Raw genomic sequence first — 18,002 nt, 5'->3', positions numbered from 1 at the left:
TAAGCTTGGAGGAGGGGCAGAGCCTGGAGGATTTGAGAATGGTTTGAAGGTTGCAGAGCCTGGCTCTGCCCAATCTGGGGCTCTCTCTGCACTTGGGGATGCAAGTTAGGCTAGGAGGGACTGAGGAGGGAGCCCAGGACAGACTTATTTGCCCCAACCAGACATAGATATTCCCAAGCCCTGAACAGAGGTATTTGTGAAAGAGGGTGGGTGAGTATCTCAGCTGGCGCCAGGACTCCTCCCCACCCCAAAATCTCTAGTTTGGGTCCCAGTTGCCTCCCCTCCCCCAAGGGTTCACCTGCTGTCAGTCCCAGCTTAGCCCTAAGTCTCTTTCCAAGGTCTTTAGCACAGGGGAGACTCTGTGGGCACTTAGAAATTTCCTACCAACCCAAGGAACACACAGGAAGAAAATTCAATGGCCCTTAGAGGCTTCCGCCCCACAGAGCAGGCTACCTTCATTTCTCTCCTCAGTGCCTGCCTTTCAGAAGCCCCAGAGGACTCTCCTGGACACTACACTGACCCTCCTCTAAGCCTGTCTGCTTGCCCGGACCCCTCACTCCTGTCTGTCTGATGCTATCTTATTTTCTTCATTGGATTGTTCACTGGTTAATATTTCCTGATTTGTTTGTGCGTGTTTTCTGTCTCTCCCACTGGAATGTTTTGTTTGCTGCTGTATTCCCAGGGCTTAGAACAAGGTCTAGCACACAGTTGGTGCTCAACATGTTAGTTAAATGAATAAGTGAACAACATTTGAGTGGAAGGGCTGTGACCAGATTTGCTGGCCATAGTGATTGAACGGTGCCCTTGTTGTCTAGTGGCCAATCAGGTTCTTCAAGAGTTGTAGGTTCTATGCTTCCTGGTGATGTCTAGGAAGGTCTTGGGATTCTCAGCCTCCACACAGATTCAGGCAAGGCTACTCAGGCAGAGCCTCTGAAGGCTGAAGGCTGGTTCTCACAGGAGGGGGGGAATGGGCTCTGGCAGGCAGGTGGGGAGCAGCTGGCAGGCTTGCTGAGCGCTCCCTGGTAGCAAGGGCTTCCTTCCCAGGGCTTCCTCCACACAACATGGTGGGGGGAGGGGCTGGAAAGAGAACAGACTCTGGACTCAGCAAGGCTTGGGTTCAAATCCCAGTTCTGCTCTGTTTGAGTCTCCAAACTTGCATCTGTAAAATAGTTCCTGGCCTTACAGGGTCAGGGATATCCTGGGTCCCACAAGGATGTCATAAGGATTAAATAAGGTGCTGGGTGTATGGCGCATAGCCAGGTCTGGGACTAGATTGAGTGCCTCGGGTGCACAATTTAAGCAGGGATTCACTCTCAGGCTCCTGAAAATTCTCCTCATAGTCCCAGCCTTGCACAAAGCAGATGGCACAGAGTAGGTACACAATATCTGTGAGTTCCCCTTCCCTGACGGCCTCAGATCAATTCTGGACAGCTGCCTGAACATCGGTGGAGTTCAGTCTGCTTGCTGGGACAGGCTGAGCTTTATTGAGATGTAATTCACATATTGAAAGTGCACACAGTTCAATGGTTTTTCGTGTATTCAAAGAATTGTACCCCATCACCACTATCAATTTTAGAATATTTTCATCACCCCAAAGAGAAACCCATACCCATTAGATATCACCCCATCTTCCCACCCTCCCCCAGACCCTGGCAACCATTAATCTACTTCCTCTTTGCCTATTCTGGACTTCTCATATAATTGGAAATGTACAATATATGGTCTTTTGTGTCTGGCTTCTTTCACTGAGCATGTTTTTAAGGTTCATCCATGTAGTAGCATCTATCAGTACTTCATTCCTTTTTATTGACAAATAATATTCCATTGTATGGATATCCACATTTTGTTTTTTCATCCACTGGTGAATATTTGGGTTGTGTCTACTTTTTGGCTATTTTGAATGAAGTTGCAATGAACATTAATGTACAAATTTTTGTGTGACTGTATGTTTTCATTTCCCTTGGGTACATACTAGGTGTAGAATTGTCAGGTCACATGGTAACTCTATGTTTATCTTTTTTTAAGGAATTGCCAGACTGGTTTTCCAAAGCACTGCACCATTTTATATTCTCACCAGTAATGTATGAGGGCTCTGATTTCTCCACATCTTTGACAGCACTTTTTATTATTATTTTTTTTATTATACCATTCTAGTGGGTGTGAAATGGTATCTCACTGTGGTTTTGGCTTGTATTTCTCTGCTGTGTAATGATTTTGAGCATCTTTTTCATGTGCTTATTAGCCATTTGTACATCTTTCGAGAAATGTTTATTCAGATCCTTTGGCCACTTTTTCAACTGGATTGTTTGTATTTTTATTATTAAATTGAAAGAGTTCTTTATATATTCTAGATACAAGTCCCTTATCAGATACGTAATTTGCAAATATCTTCTCCTGCCCTGTGAGTTGTCTTTTCACTTTCTAATGATGTCTTTTGTTTTTAATTTTGATGATGTCCAATTTCTCTCTTTTATTTTTTGCTGCTCGTGCTTTTGGTGTCAAAACTGAGAAGACTTTGCTGAACCCAAGGTCATAAGATTTACTGCTATGTTTTCTTCTAAGACCTTTATAGTTTTAGCTCCTACATTTAGGTCTCTGTTCCATTTACAGTTAATTTTTTGTGTCTGATAGGAGGTAGGGATCCAAATTTATTCTTTTGCATACAGATATGCAGTTGCCAGAGCACCATTTGTTGAAAATATTATCCTCTCCCCATTAAATTGTCTTGGCACCCCACTGGCTTTTCTGGTCTGGAGAAATGACTATCTTCCTTTCTCCAGGAGAGATGGGGCCTCTCCAGAGAGGGGGGGCCCAGCCAGCCTCCTCCCTCTGCAGATGCAAATGGAAGCTCACTGCTCAGGAATCAGGAACCAGTCATTCCTCCGCAAATATTGTTGAGGTGTTCCCTCTTCCCCCACTGATAATTCTCTTCTTCCTCTGCCTCCTGATGTATGTGGCATATGCCTTTATTACGACACGGTCTGGGATGAAGTGACAATGGAGTGTTCCATGTCTCTTAGTGGAGCGAGAGTTCTGAAAGAACCTAGTCTGCATCTTACAGGGAGACAGCTGTTGCTGAGGGACCAGCCTTCACCTCAGACAGATCTGGGTTTAAATCTTATGGCTACTACTTCCTGGCTGTGTGGCTTTGGGTGAATTGCTTCACCTCTCTGAACCTCAGCTTCCTCAATCATGAAATGGGCATGCTGGCATCACAGGAATGTTGGCAGAACTAAATGATATGAGGGGCCCCAGCCCAGGGCCTGGCACACAGTGGGGGCTCCAGTTTTCTTAGCTGGTATCAATGGAAATAGGAAAGTGACCCTCCTCCCAATACCACTGCTCCACCCCAGCCCTAATCCTGTCCCTCTCTATCCCTTTACCCTGCTTTATTATTTTATTTTTATTTTAATTTTTTGTAGTTGTACCTCCCCACACATCAGAGACTACAAGGAAATGAATGAATCACACCTAAAGGCTAATACTTATGATAATAATAGCTATTACTTATTTTCTGTTATGTTATCTACTGTGCTAGACGTTTGTCATAAATGCATTTCTAATCTTCACAATAACCCTGCACAGTAGATATTATTATCCCCAGTTTGCAGTTGAGGAAACTGAGGTTCCAGAGTGCAGGGACTAGTTTGCTTTGATCCCTACTGTGTCCCCAGCTCCTGGAACACAGGAGGTGCTGAGGAAGGATCTGATGAATAAATACTGTCTTCAGAGTCTCTACTGGGCCCTGGGGGGAGTCCCTAGTCCTTGGTACTGAGATGACTGAGGCCCTATAAGGGTCAGCCTCCAGGGCTCAAGGAGGCTGAGTTCTGAGCCCTGTTGGGGAGGGAAATGGGGAGGGGAGTGGAGCTGGAGGAGGGAAACTGACTTTTGGAGAATGGGAGTTGGTGGTGCTGGGTGCATGGTGCTGGGAGAGGTAGGGGGAGGGAGGGAGAGAGAAGGAGAGCGGGCAAAGGCTGGTGAGTGGGGAGGGCAGCTGAGGATGGGGGCCTGGAATATGGGCTTTGTAAACTGTAAAGGGCTGTACGCAAGGAACAGCGTATTCCAAAGGCATTTGGGACAGCCTGGGCTGGAAAATGAAGAGGAGACATTTAGTTTCCTATTGCTGCCGTAACTACCACAGTGTTTTAAAACAACACAAATGTATTGATATTATTCTATAATTCTGGAGGTCAGAAGTTAGAAATGGGTTTCACTGGGCTAAAATCAAGGCATTAGCGGGGCTGCATTCCTTCTGGAGGCTCTAGGGAGAATCCATTTCCTTACCCTTTCCAACTTCTAGAGGCCACCTGCATTCCTTGGCTCCTGGGTCCTTCTTCAAAGCCAGCAGTGTAGCATCTTCAAATCTCTCTGCCTGTGCTTCCCTCTTCATTTTTGCTGCACCTCACAGCAGGTGGAACTTCCCCCATCAGGGATCGAACCTGCGCCCCCTGCAGTGGAAGCGTGGAGTCTCAACCACTGGCCACCAGGGGAGCCCCATCCCTCTTCCACTTTAAAGGACCCTTATAATTACACTGGGCTGACCTGGATAATCCAGGAAAATCTTTTTTTTTTAAACTTAATTATTTTTGTTATTAATTAATTAATTTTTTGGCTGTGTTGGGTCTTCGTTGCTGTGTGTGGGCTTTCTCTAGTTGCGGTGAGCGGGGGCTACTCTTCGTTGCGGTGCGAGGGCTTCTCATTGCAGTGGTTTCTCTTGTTGTGGAGCACGGGCTCTAGGTGCGCGGGCTCAGTAGTTGTGGCGCACGGGCTTAGTTGCTCCGCGGCATGTGGGATCTTCCCGGACCAGGGCTCGGACCCGTGTGCCCTGCATTGGCAGGTGGATTCTTAACCACTGCACCACCAGGGAAGTCCCAGGATAATCTTTAAAGTCAGGTGAATAAGAATCTTAATTCCCCTTTGCCCTGTAATATATGTATATATTGACAGATTCTGGGTGTCAGGATGTGACTATCTTTGGGGGGCTGTCATATTCTGCCTACTACAGTTGTCTCTCAAAAAAGAGGCCCTGGGAAGCTGGAGTGTATGCGGGAACTTGATGATTACAGCATGTGGATGAGAGCATGTGTGCATCCAGGTGGGGGCACTTCTGTCCCCACCCTCAGCCTCCTGAGCTACTGCCTGGAATCCAGAGCTTTGCCCCCATTGGGCAAAGGCTGGCCCAATGTCTTGGGCTGAGCCTGGAGCTATTGCCCTGAGCTGCACAAACCTCCTGGGGAAGCCAAGGCAGGCCTGGGTGTGGGCTGAGGAACACACTGGTGGGGAGCATTGTGGTCACCCACAGGCACTGCCATTAGAGGCCAGAATGCCCATGCCAGGCCCTCACGCCAAATGTGCAGTGTCCCTCGCTGGCGGTGATGTGTCTTATCCTCATCATTTGTCCTTCTCCAGACCTGAAGGGCAGGGGGCAGATGAAAAAGTGGGGAAGTCACAGGGATTGAGGAGTGGCTGTGTGGGTCTGTGCATATGTGGGGCAGGGGTGCCTGCAGGAGGAGGCGGGAGGAAACCAGCCCTTTGGAAGTGTTTCGTGCATGTCATGGTCAGCAAGGAGGATGATTCAATAATGACACCAACAACCCATTAGGTGGACACTCTTGTTACCCCATTTTACCAATGAGGAAACAGGCCTTTCCAGAGAGGTTAGGCATCCTGCCCAGGGTCACACAGCGAGTCAGTGGAGGAACCAGGACTCGGGCCCAGGTCTGTGTGACTCCAAGCCCATGCCTTTCAATGCTACATTCTGCTGCCTCCCACGCAGGATTGCCAAAAAGGGGTCCAGGAGGCCATGGAGGGCGGGGGGAGGAGGAGAAGGGTTCCATTTGGGTGTCAGAAGAACTCACGTTGAATGCTGCCTCTCCCACTGCCTTGCTGACCAAGAGATTTAAAATACCTTTAAAACAAATTATTTTTATTATAAAAATAATACGTTTGTTGCATTATATTAGGAAAATGCAGAACAATAGGAGATTGAAGAGCACCTACACTCCACAGCTGTGCAGTGTTAACTTCGGGTCTTGCTCCCAGATGGGGGGATGATGGAGGCCGGGTCACTAAGTTCTCTGAAGCCCTACCAGCCCTGCCAGCCTCCCCTCCATTTATTTAATCACTAATTCTTAAGCATCTCCTGAATGCCAGGCAGTGCCCCAGCTCCTGCCTTCTTGGGGCTCTCACTTGAAAAAGGCAGACAGACGGTGCAAGAAAAGCAATGAGGACAAAACAGTGAGGTCGGGCGGTGACGGGGATCCAGGGTGGGTGGGTGTCAGAAAAGGCCTTCCCAGAGCATTTCAGCTGAGCCTTGGAAGATGAGTAGGAGTTGGGCAGGAGAAAAAGGGTGGCGGGGAAAGGTGTCCGGGGCTGAGGGAACAGCCTGTGCAATGAATGGCTCACAGGCAGAAAGGGCTCAGCTCATTCAAGGAGTAGAGTATCACCCGCTGTGATGGGAACGTGCAGTAGGAGACAGAGGTGGGGCAACCATGCCCCTGCCTTTGCAGGGGTGCTGGGAGGAACAACCAAGGCGAGTGTGAAGGCAGTGTGCCATGCCCAGCTGATACTGCAAGACAGCACTATTTCTCCTCTTTCTCAGAACTAAAGTGATCTGGACACTGGAACTCCGGGGACCCTCCATGCTCTTTTCTCATCCTGCCACCCTCACTGCTTTTCTCAGTGTGCACCCCATTGCTCTCCCTACTACCCACCTCCCCAAATGGGGGAAAGATCAAAGGCAAATTTTGGGGAAGAACCAGCAATGCAGCCTGACTGGATGCTTTTAACTAAGTCTGAGGGCAGGAGAGACTTTTTATCCCTTGCAAGTTAACGCAAACTGTTAGGGGGATAAATAAATGACAGAGCTGCCGATGGACTGTTGGGCTCAAAGGAGGGAAATTTGTCTCACTTTAGAAGAAGGACCTGGAGGGCTCAGCCCCATCGACTTGTTCATTGTGTTGTTATCCGCCAGAGAGGTGGTGACACCACAGCAATTAAGACAAACTTTAGTCTATAAGTTCGTCCCTGCAATCTCGTGGCTTCAAAACAAGACAAATGATACCGCCAAGGGAGGAAACAGAGTCTTTTTCAGACTCTGTCCAAAGTTACGGCGAATATTTGTAGTTGTTCAGCAGAAAATTTGTCATTACGAGGCCTGGGCTCTGCTGGCTCCCCCCGCCCCACTTTATGATCCATCTTGGATTATAAAGTGTGCCAGCCCAGGCTGTCTCCGGGACTCCACCTGGCTGCCTCCTGCAGGGTCCCACCCATTGCCAGCCGCACCCACCTGCCTGTCTCTTAGGTTACGGGCATCTTGGGTGGATCAGGACACGGTTTCTGCCAACCGGAAAGGAGTCATGACAAAACCAGGAAGTGCCATCAGAACCCAGCTCTGCCACCGAGGGCTGGTGACCTCCTCCCATCTCCCTTCTGCTCCCCCTCCCTTGCACCAGCATCCTGCGCCCACAAGGACCAGGCTTGGGGGCTGCGTCCTGGGCCATTTCCTGCTTCCACCTGCCTGGGCTCCCCACCCTTGTCCCGTATCACCACAGCTGTTGGCCTTCTCCACAAGCCCCTCACAACTGATCCTGGCCTCAGCCTCCCACCTGTGGTTAGACTGAGCCATTTCTGGCTGCTTGAAGGGAAAGCACCCCAGCCCCTCTATGAGGAGGTTGGGACCTGGACCCAGTACAGCCTTGGGAGCCCACCTGGCCTCGAGTGTGGAGTCAGGACCCCGCTGGCTGCCTGGGCTGCTGTGGGCTGTTGGCGCTGGCTCCCTTCTTGCCCTCCTGCTTCTGTTGTTTCATGCTCTTCTGCAGCCTTGCCTGGCACTGCCTCTCTCCCCACCCTCCCTGTACTCTATGAACACAGGCTCCCAACCTAATAGGGCCCGGACTTAGCTACAGGACGAAGCTCCAGTGGGGAATTTGGGCAGCAGTCAGTGGGGATGGAAGACATCTTTGAGGCAGCATCATGACCCTCACTGGGTTCCCCCAGCCCACGTGGAGGCAGCTGTCCATCCCCATCTAACCACCCTGTACGATAGAGGGGGTCTGCGGAGCTGCCTGCCTGCATGCCTGGCACCATCCCAGGGCCTCCCTTTGAGGTTATATTCTGGCCTTCAGCACTGAGTGTGCAGAGATCTGGAAGCACATGCCTTCCCCCCAAAGATTCAGGTCTGTTCAGCTCAAGTGCAAGGCCCCAGGTTCTTGGTCTGCAGGCAGGGCACCCATGGCTTCCTCAGCTGGGTTACGGCACCCAGCCCATCTTGCACTGGCCTGACAACCCCCAAATGGGCTGGGCTCAGCTCTGGGTCACACTGCTTTGGGCCACAAGGCCTTTGTCTGACCACATGTGGGGAACAAGGGTCCCACCCTTCCTCCCTGTCCCCATTGCCTTCTTGGAGCATCTCCAAAGCCCTGGGGTCCTGTAACCCATACTTCCCAGCTGGGAAAACCAAGGGCAGGACAAGGAAGGTCCAGCGGGCTGAGTGCTGAGGGCACTCCTTGCCTCCAAGCTCGGGTGGCACCCACCTCCCAGTGTGAACTGCGGGCTCCATGACGACTGACCTGTCCCAGAAACAACCCCCTCCAGGCTTCAGGGTCTGAGGCCCGAGGCTGCATCCCGTGGGGGTCTGGTCTCCTGGATGTCCTGGTTAGCAGGCAAATGGGTGTCTCTGAGGGTTGGAGTGAGAGACCAGAACAGGATAGTGACAAGCCCTGGGGAGGGGCCTGCGGGCCTGACCCTTCCAGCCCCCCAGCCCTCCCACACTCAGAGCACCTGCCATGTGCCGCCCTGGCCAGGTCCTGGGGTGATGAGTCAGACCCTCAGGGGGCTCACATCTGTACCAGAGAAGCTTCCAAGAGGACGTGCTGTTTGAGAGGGGCCTCAAGGGAGGAGTGGAGGTTGGCTGCACGGGCAGGGTGACGGTGGGTGAGGTGTCACTCTGGGCAGAGGGGAGAGCTCATTCCTGTCCCTCCGTGTTCCAGGTCTCAGTCCTCCATGACCCCTCAGGGCAAGGGCGGCTTGGCCTTGGGGCTGTCAAGGGTGACTGGGGGGATGACCGAGCCTAAATAGGCCAAAGAGGGCCCTGCCTGTCAGCCAGAGGGCTCTTTGCAGGAGAACCCCTCAGGGGTCGCCCAGCTCCCCATCTTCCCAAGACTGAACCCAAGGGAAACTCAGACCTTGAGGGCCGCCCCAAAGCTGGGGCTCTAGACGTGGAGTCCACGAGTGAGTGGGTTCCAGGGCTCCATGAACCCTAAGTTGTGGACAAAACTGTGTGTGCAAGCGTGTGGGTGCATGTTATTCTGGGGTGAGGGTCTGTCACTTCTGTGGGACACTTGTGGAGGTCCATGGCCCCAAAAGGTTAGAACCCCTGTTCTGGAACATCAGGGCTGGGAGGAACTCCAGGACTCAGTGGGATCAACTCCTGCATTTACCAAAGAGGAAACTGAGGCTCAGATGGAGACATGCTTTGTCCAAGGTCATCCTGGAAGCTGGTCTCCAGGTCCAGGGCCTTGATGAGCCCTCCAGAGCAGTGTTTCTCAGTGCCAGTGGAGGGCGCTCTGCCTCTGTGTCCTGGGGGTGGCCACAGAGCAGACCCCTGGGCCCCACTCCAAAGGTATTGATATAGTATCTTTGCACACCAGAGTTCCTGAGGACAGGGTATGTGTGTGAGCGCTCACGTGTTACATATGTAGTGCTTGTGGAACTGACTTCTGGAGCCATGGTTAAGAGAACGGCTCTGAGTTCCAAACGGTACTTTGCTACTTACTTGCTGGGTGTCCTTGGGCAAGTCTCTTAGCCTCTCTGTGCTTTGGTTTCTCCATCTGTAAAACGGGCAGATTAAATAATACCTCCTACCTCATGTGATTGCTGCAGAGATTAAACAGGTAGATAAAGTAAGCCCTCAGCACAGTGCTTGCATGGGATGCCTGATTATCTTCCCTCCCTCCCCTGGTTTGGGATTTGGGGATAACAGGCTGGCTGGGTGAATCTTCTCAAATCAAGAATGAACTTCACGTCTGGGTGGTGGCTGGTTCATGTTCTGGGCTGGGGAGGCCCCTCTGGGGAGCGTCTCCTCCTCAAAAAGTCCACAACACATGCTCCGTGAAGCTCTCCCTGCCCTGGGCACTGACCTGGGGACCAGCAGCCTCGATGGCCTGGGCCTCATCTAATCCTGTGACCTCCCAGCCCCAGGGATGCGGCAGGTGCTCTGCCTCAGGCCCAGGGGCAGCTGGAGGCCTGTACCACCTTGCAAAGTGTTACCAAGAACATGACAACTCTGCCCCAGGAAACAAAAGGATGCCTCACATGGGCTGAGCCCTTCATGGGCAAAGGGCTGAGCAGTGCTGGGAACCACAGTCCAGCCAGTCTCCACTCAGGCCACATTTACTGGGCACCTATGACGCCAGGCTCTGTTCTTGGCACCGGAGGGGTGGATGCCACATGAAGAAAACAGACCAGAATCTCTGCCCTTGTGCAGCGTACATTCTAATGGGGAGGAGGGGAAGGGAGGAGATGGCAGATAAAATAAACGAGTACAATTAGTGGTTTGTAACAAATGCAATGGAGGACAGTGGTACAGGCAAGGGGAACATGAGTCCCAGGGGGCAGGTGTGGGCGGGTTGTGATTTTAAATAGAGCAGTCACGTCAGGACTCACTGAGATGCCATATGAACAAAGTCCTGAATGGGACAGAAGTGAGTCATGTGGATACTTGGAGAAAGAATGTCCTGCACCCGGTATGAAGGTCTATGTTAGATGGCATAATACTAGCTGCCAGTAACATAAACGCAAAATAGTTTAGTTCCAGCTCATTTAACAGTCCAGTGCAGGGGTTCCTGGGGGCAGCATGTTCCTCCAACGGGTGATTCAAAGATTCAGGCTCCTTCCTTTTGGACTTCAGCCTCCCGCACCTCCCACTATAGTCATTTTTCCATTTAGCAGGAGGATGGAGAAACATGTAACACAGAAGGCACATCTGCATTTTAAGCTTCTTGGCCAGGAAGCAACCTACCATCTGCTTCAATTGATGAGAACTAGCCACAAGGCCCCTGTTAAATGCAAGGGGGATGGGGAGAGCTGGTCTGGGGCTGGGTAGCAGCTTCCCCACAGCCCTACACTATGGAGAGAGCATGAACATTTGGGGGTCAGCTAGGTGTCTCTGCTGTGGCCCTGAGTTGGGGAGTGTCCCTGGATGTTCAAGGGTCAGTAAGGTGGTCAGGTGGCTGGAGTAGAGTGAGAGTTGGGGGTGATGGGTGTTGAGGTCAGAGATAACGGGGGCAGACTGTATAGGGTCACACAGGCCATTGCTGGGTCTTTGTCTTGTTTTCTGAGTGAGCTGGAGCCCCTGGAGGTTCTAAGCGGGGAGGGCCAGGATCTGCCTTGTTTTATCTGGCTCCCTCTAGTGGCCGTGTGAAGAATAGACTGCAGGGGCAGGTGCCTGGTAGGAGTGTGTTGCAGGGGTCCAGAGGTGGTGCCTTGGATGAGGATGGGAAGTGGTGGAATCAATGCAGTTTGAAGGTAAAGACAGCAGGACTTCCAGGTAGGCTATATGTGCGGTGTGAAAGAGAAAGAAAGGAGGCAAGGCCAAGTCCCAGTATGTTGGAGTGGGCACCGGGGGGATGGAGACGGGAAAGTGGTGCAGGAGGTTCTGGATGCGTGCATGGCGTAGGAGTTTGCTTTTGGATGCGTCAGGACGCCACTTAGACCTCCAAGTGCAACCCAAGCCTCTCTGAGCCTCGGTTCCTCACCTGTAAAATGGGGGTAACACACTTACCTGGCGGTGATGGAGAGGATTACCTAACAGGATGGCTGTGAATGGCCCGAGGTGAGCGAGGTTCCCTGGGCGTGGCGTCAAGGGCAGTGAGGGCCAGCTTGCTGTAGAGAGGAGCTGGTGGTGGGGTGTGGGGTGGGAGGGAAGGAGGGCCTCTCAGAACCACCCCAGGCTTCTTTCCAGCTCTTGGTCTCCTTCCTCACCCACGGCCCCAGATCAGATCACTGTGTTGGAGCTGGAGCTGCTGCTGGGACTGCCTGGCCCTTGAGTGTGGGGACAAACTCCAGCCCAGCAAGGGGCACATGACGTGGGTCCTGAGATCTTAGCTCTAGTGCTTGCTTGGCCGCTCTTTGCCGTGGGACTTGGTTCAGGGACCTCCACGCCTCAGTTTTTTACCTGTCAAATGGGCCGGGCTGCGGGCCTTGTCACGGAACTGCAGGAAGCACTCCTGGGGGGCTGGCACTGCCACACATATCCCTGCGCCGCTCCCAGCCCTGGTTGGGCAACAGACCCTCTGCACAGCACAACCCTCCTGGCGGTGGGCAGCCACAAAGCAGTAATACTTTTATTCCCATCAGCGATACTGACGGGGCCTGACCCTTTACAAAGGAGAATGTCAGGAAAAAGGAAGAGGAGCAAGGGCGTAGGGGCCTCTCTTCTCGATGCCCCAACCCCTCTACCCACCCTGCCAGTCAGGCCTCCAGACCCAAGGGGGGGCGAGGGCTTGCCCTGCAGGGGTTGGCCACCCTTGAGGGCTCCCTAGGCAAGGTCATCTGCCAGCGGAGTCGAAGGTGAGTCCAGCAAAGCTCTTCTGGTGCGGACAGCAAACGAAGGGCACAACAGGCACGTTTTCCCCTTGGTGACCAGTCCTGGGCTTTCAGCATCACACTGCAGCCTCAGGGGGGGCCCTGCTGGCTCCGCCTCTCCTCCAGTGCCCTGCACACCCACATGGACACCACGGTGGCATTTCCATCGTTGAACTGAACGATGAATGGGTGGCCCTGTGGGGAAGAGGAGGAAACTGTGACAGGCATTCCCCAGACTCTGCACGTCATCACTTTCCAAGCCCTGTTTTCAGTCTTCCCCAACAGCCCTGTGAGGTGAGGGCAGCTTCAGCCCCATTTCACAGCCTAGATGACTGAGGCCCAAGGTGGAGCAATGACATGCCTGTCTAGAGCACTCGCTGCAAACCTCACATTCTGCCTGGTGCTTGGCTACCTTCTCCTGAAACTCCAACCAGCCTGAAAGATCCCCAAGGGTGTGAGCCTATCTTAACTCCACACTGCCTGGCCCTTCCTCAGCCCAGCATCACTCCAACAGCTGGCAGGCAAGGCCTGGCACCGGAGCTGCCAGCGTTCCTATCAAGTTGCTGCCCAGAGACCAGAGAATCATCTCATCAGGGGCTACGTCAACCCCCGTTTTCTTCTTTGTCTCCAGCCCTCCTATGAACAATCTGCGAGTGGAGGGAAGGCAAACGTGTCGGGGGAGGACGGATGTGCTGGTTCGTGGTGAGAAGCTGGGGGCTGGGGACCGGACTCTGGAGGGGCGCTACAGCCTCCGTGTGGCCCCTCAGGCTCTAACCTACTTAGCTCACAGGCAGGCCAGGTTATATTTAGTCAGCCCCCTCCCCAGCTGTCCTGAAGAGACAAGATTCCTCCTCACAATCTTAGGGCCTCCTTGGGAGTTCCCAGGAAAGGTCAGAAAAACGCAGGGGCAGCCATGGGATCACCCTGGCCACAGGTCAAAGGTGAAAGGAAAACTGGAAAGCATTCTCTTCCCTCCTCTTCTCCAAGTGCATCTCTGCTAAGGGATGCGCACCTGGCAGCCTCCTCTCCTACCAAAAACTTTGTAGCCTGAGACTGAGGGAGCCATGCTGGGCGAGCAGAGGGCATGGGGGGCTCACCGCTACCATCTCCCCAAGTCCCCCCTGCTCCTTCTCTCCCTCCCGCTTCAGCCATCCAGCTCCCAGAAGGGAGCTCCCGAATTCCCTGCTCCCTCCTGCTTTCTGAGCCCTTCTTGGGCCCCCTCTGCCTCCCCTCTGGCCAGGCGGGGCTTTCGAGGCAGCTTTCCTGATGAGCTCATCACAGAGCCAGGAGGGACGGGGCCAGGGCTCGGATGCCCAGACCCCACTGTGTGTGGGAGCAGTCAAGGACCAGGCTGGGGAGGGCGCGGGAGGTCAGGTCGGGCGGGTGTCCCGCAGGCAGCACAAGCCTGAGGGGAGGCTGAGGTGGGAGAGGCCCAAGAGGGACTCTATCTTGGCTCTCATATGTCCCCCACCCCGACACATATCATCTCACCTTATGTGTGCCTGCCTAAATCAGTGCCTAGATAGAGGGGATTCTTCTTGAAGTCAGTGAGCACATTTCCTTTTCAGGAGGCTCAGAGGAGGTGACCTTGTGCCCTTCTGAAGAACAAAGGGAGAAGCTGTGCTCAGGAGCCGAAGAACAAAGGGAGAAGCTGTGCTCAGGAGCCGATGGGCCCCTCCCCTGAAGCCCGGGGTGGCACAGTGTCACTTTCCCAGAATGCCCGGTGACTTTGGGGGCCATATGCTCCATCTCTGTTATCATCTGTTCAGGAACAAGCAGAGCGGAACCACAGGAGGGGAGAGTGCAGCGTTCCTCCAGTTACAGGAAGGCTGCTGGCTACACTGCAGGAGGCATTTCGCCCAGGTGCACCGGGAGGCGGACGAGGAGAGGGTCAGCATCCACCGCTCTGGTGGCGACTCTGCCCCTTTCCTGTCCTCCCTGACTGGGAAGTGACCCCCATCTCCTGTGTACCCCTGATGCTTTACACCACCCTGCACGGGAGTGACCGAGACAAGTGGTTTTGTCCCCAGCCACTGTTGATGGGTTTGCGGGGGGAATGAGAAGGGGAATCACAGAGGGAGAAAGACAGGAGAGAGAGACAGAGGCAGAGACAGAGATGGAGGGGAGACGCCAGCCTCTCTAGGCATCCTGGGCTGTGACAGGAGAATATGGGAGCTGTAGGCTGCCTGGTCCCCCATCTGACTGGGCACACAGAGAAAGCCAGTATGTGGGGAGTGAGAACATGGAGAGTTGTACAGAGGCAAACAGGAGCTGAGATGGCACTGGAGACCCCGGGGGCCATGACAGCCTGGCAGCATCTCTGCCTACAGTGTCCATGCACACCTCACGGTCTGGGGTGGAGACACTAAGTCACGTAGGTGGGCACAATCATCTCCACTTTGCAGATGAGGAAACAGAGGTCACGGGTGACCTGCCCCATCTCCCAGAGCTGCGACTGGATCACAAGTCTCTATAACCCAAACCTACTGCCTGCGGTGCTCCCTGGGCTGAGCTGCAGTAGGCAGAGCCAGATTGCAATTCCCCCTTGCCTTATTTCTGCCATGGGATTCAGGCCTACCTGGCCAGAGGGGGACTGAGATGGCAGGTCCTGACCCCTGTGTCACCCCTGGGACATCCTGGGAGAGTGGTGTCAGGGTGGCAGATCACTCTTACTTGACTCTGCGCCCTCCCATCAGCCCTGGGTGGGAAGCAGGGAAAGTATACTGTCACCCCATTTTACAGAAAAGGAAACTGAGCACCGGGGAGGGGACGTGACTGGTTAAGTGCTGCAGCTTCTGGCTGCTACTCTGGTACGTTCTCAGGGCTTGACCGCATCCCCTGTGACCCTGACAGCGCACGTGCTCCCTTTCCTCCCTGGAGTACAGTGGACACTCCTCCAGTCCCGTGACGCACACGATGCAGGCACTCCTCGTGAGTTTAATGAGCAAATGAAATCTGATGGACAGTTCTGGGAAAAGCATGAAGATCACTCGGCCACCCTGAGGTGCCTGAATTCCTAGGTGGCTCCTGACAGGCCCGAGCAGATGCCTGCAACAGCCAGATGCCTGGAGACCGATGGAAACTGCACACCGGATAATACCGAGTCCAGCACCATGGACTGAGTGCTGTGTGCCAGGCCCTTGCCAAGGGCTTTGTTCTCATTTTCCCACCGATCCCCACGCTCACTCTGGAGGCGCACACGGCCCCCTTGCAGATGAGGAGACAGACACTCAGGGACCTGTGTGAAGTCACGCAAGCGAGGGCTGGGCTGCAACCACAACGTGGGTCTCTTGACTCCAAATGCCACGCTCAGGACTACATGCTCTCCTGCACCTGCAACCGGAGAGCTGACCTCACAGCCCTTCTGGGGGTCTCTGTGTGGTCCGGAGAGGGCTGCAGCCCCCTGCAGCCAGACCCTCCTCTGCATCTGGGTAAATGCACATCTCCCCCTAGGCAGAGAAATCCAGATGTGGACAAACTCGCAGCCCCCTCAGGCTCCAAGGATCAGCGGGAGCATGGCGTGGCCCATCTCCTCGGAGCCAGGACACCCACATGCTGCTTGTCAAGAGCACCCTCCGCCCCAGGTGACTGCCCCAGACACCCAGGCCTCTGCCACCCACATGGAGAGTGTGTCAGCGGTCACTCCGCAGAGGCTGGCAGGGCGCGTGCAGGCTGGAGCCGCTGAATGATCTCACTGGCCTCGTCACCAGGCAGCGGGAGCCACTTTCATTTCCCGAATTCTCTCAGGGCCAATTGCAACAATTAAACTGGCGAGGGTTGAAGTATAATGGCCCACAAACTTCGCCACAGAAGGTGGAGACATAATGAAGGGAAAAGGATGGCACTGGAAGACGTAGGATGGATCCAAAAGGCGGGCACAGGGGAGAGTGAGAGAGATGAGTCAACAACAACCAAAGCCGGTGGCATCACCGGGTGCAGACCTCCCACCACGGGGCCGAGGGGCAGATCGTGCCCGTGCACTAACCTGTGAAGAGAAACTAGAGTGTTCAGTACACCCTCCTTCACTTGGGCACTAGCCTTCAGGGCTTCGCTAGAGTTTGGCCCTCTCCTTCTGTAATAACGTCCCTAACTTTTGCCCACCCGTGTCATCGTGATGAGGTGCCTTCCTGATGACTGATGGCAGGACCCTCCCCATGTGGACAGCGCGCCATGCTTCTGCCAAAGCGGGCAGGGAGAGGAGGGGTCCAGGGGCCCACGGTGTGGGCAGGAGGTGGACGCTCCGAGCCTGCTGCGGAGAAGTAAAGCCTGAGGTTGATGTGTCTGGTCTCCCAGGCCAGTGCTCGTTCACTGACACCTCACTCTCTGCCCTTAGTTGGGCTTCGAGTTTCTTCCCAAATAGGAATTTACCTATTTGGGGTCTCCATAGTTTCTTCTCCCGTATAACCTCCTACAGAACTTCCTGCATGTGAATCATGTAAGGACTTGCTGGCGTGGCTGCCCGCCCGCTGCAGCGCCTGGCAGGTCGCAGGCCCTCAGTTGGCCGTGGGCCTGAGGCAGGAAAAAGTGACCTGCCTGTCCTCTCTGTCTGCATCTATTCATCGAGCCCTTTTTGTGGGCCAGGCCCCGGCTGCCTTGCGTGGCCCGGAACCCACCCATCACCCCCTTTACACACAAAGGAGACCGAGACGCCAATAAATGTGACCTGGGGCAAGGTCACAGAGCCAGAAAGTGGCAGGGTTAAGGGCTGAACCCAGCGGAGGACACCACACTACTCTGCTCACTGGGGGCGGGCACAGTGAGTTTTAAATTCCTACTTTTTAAAAGAATATATGGTACATTATTTTTAACTAGTAATTTTTAACTGGCAAACTGAAATGACAGTGGCAAAAAGGCAAACTGTGTCCTCCCTGCTCAAAGCTGTGTCAGGCACAATCCAGTAATTTATTTAATACTCAGTAAATCTATTAAGTATTATATTATGCCTGTTTTATAGATGAGGAAGCTAAAGCACAGAAAGATTAAGGAATCTGTCCAAGACCATGGCGCCTGAATGTGGTGCTGTCTCCAGAGCCTGAGCCTCAGCCATTACGCTGTCCTTCCTCGTCAGTGCCAGGGCTGGGGGATGGCAGCACCCACCCTGCAGGACAGCCTGCCCTCACAGCAGGCGCCGGGTGGCCTCTGTTCCTTCTCTTTGGGTCTAGATTCTAGAGGAGCAGGAAAGTGAAGACCCAGGGCCTGGAAGAAATTTTCCAGGGCTATGGAGACCACACCCTAGACATAAGGGTGGAAATAATAAATAGGATGCCTGGCAGCAGACTGCACCCCAAACCTAAGATCTACTCCGTGGGGCCTTTCTTCACGTCTCCTCTCAAGAGGCGCCATCTCTCCCACAACAAGAGCACACCCTTGTTCTACTGTGTATTATCGTCATTCGAGCCCACCTTATCCTAGCACAG

General features: G+C 53.6%; 1 protein-coding gene and 1 long non-coding RNA gene across 11 annotated transcripts in view; one reads left to right on the top strand and one right to left on the bottom strand.

The window, feature by feature from the left end:
* LOC309654304 overlaps positions 1-18,002 on the top strand; it is a 56,083-nt gene that overhangs the window by 16,821 nt on the left and 21,260 nt on the right. The window lies entirely within an intron of this gene.
* Positions 12,331-18,002, bottom strand: part of MAP2K5 (mitogen-activated protein kinase kinase 5) — a 260,908-nt gene continuing 255,236 nt past the window's right edge. For all 6 annotated transcript variants that reach the window (XM_082447422.1, XM_082447424.1, XM_082447421.1 and 3 more), the window contains one exon: positions 12,331-12,780. In XM_082447422.1, the coding sequence (XP_082303548.1) occupies positions 12,676-12,780 (105 nt within the window). In that variant the 3' untranslated portion in view covers positions 12,331-12,675. The remainder of the gene's footprint in view (positions 12,781-18,002) is intronic.

This window comes from Balaenoptera physalus, assembly GCF_965194825.1.
Source record: "Balaenoptera physalus genome assembly, chromosome: 2".
Classification (NCBI taxonomy): domain Eukaryota; kingdom Metazoa; phylum Chordata; class Mammalia; order Artiodactyla; family Balaenopteridae; genus Balaenoptera; species Balaenoptera physalus.
The sequence above is the reverse complement of the archived record's forward strand: the minus strand, read 5'-3'. Positions and strand labels throughout refer to the sequence as shown.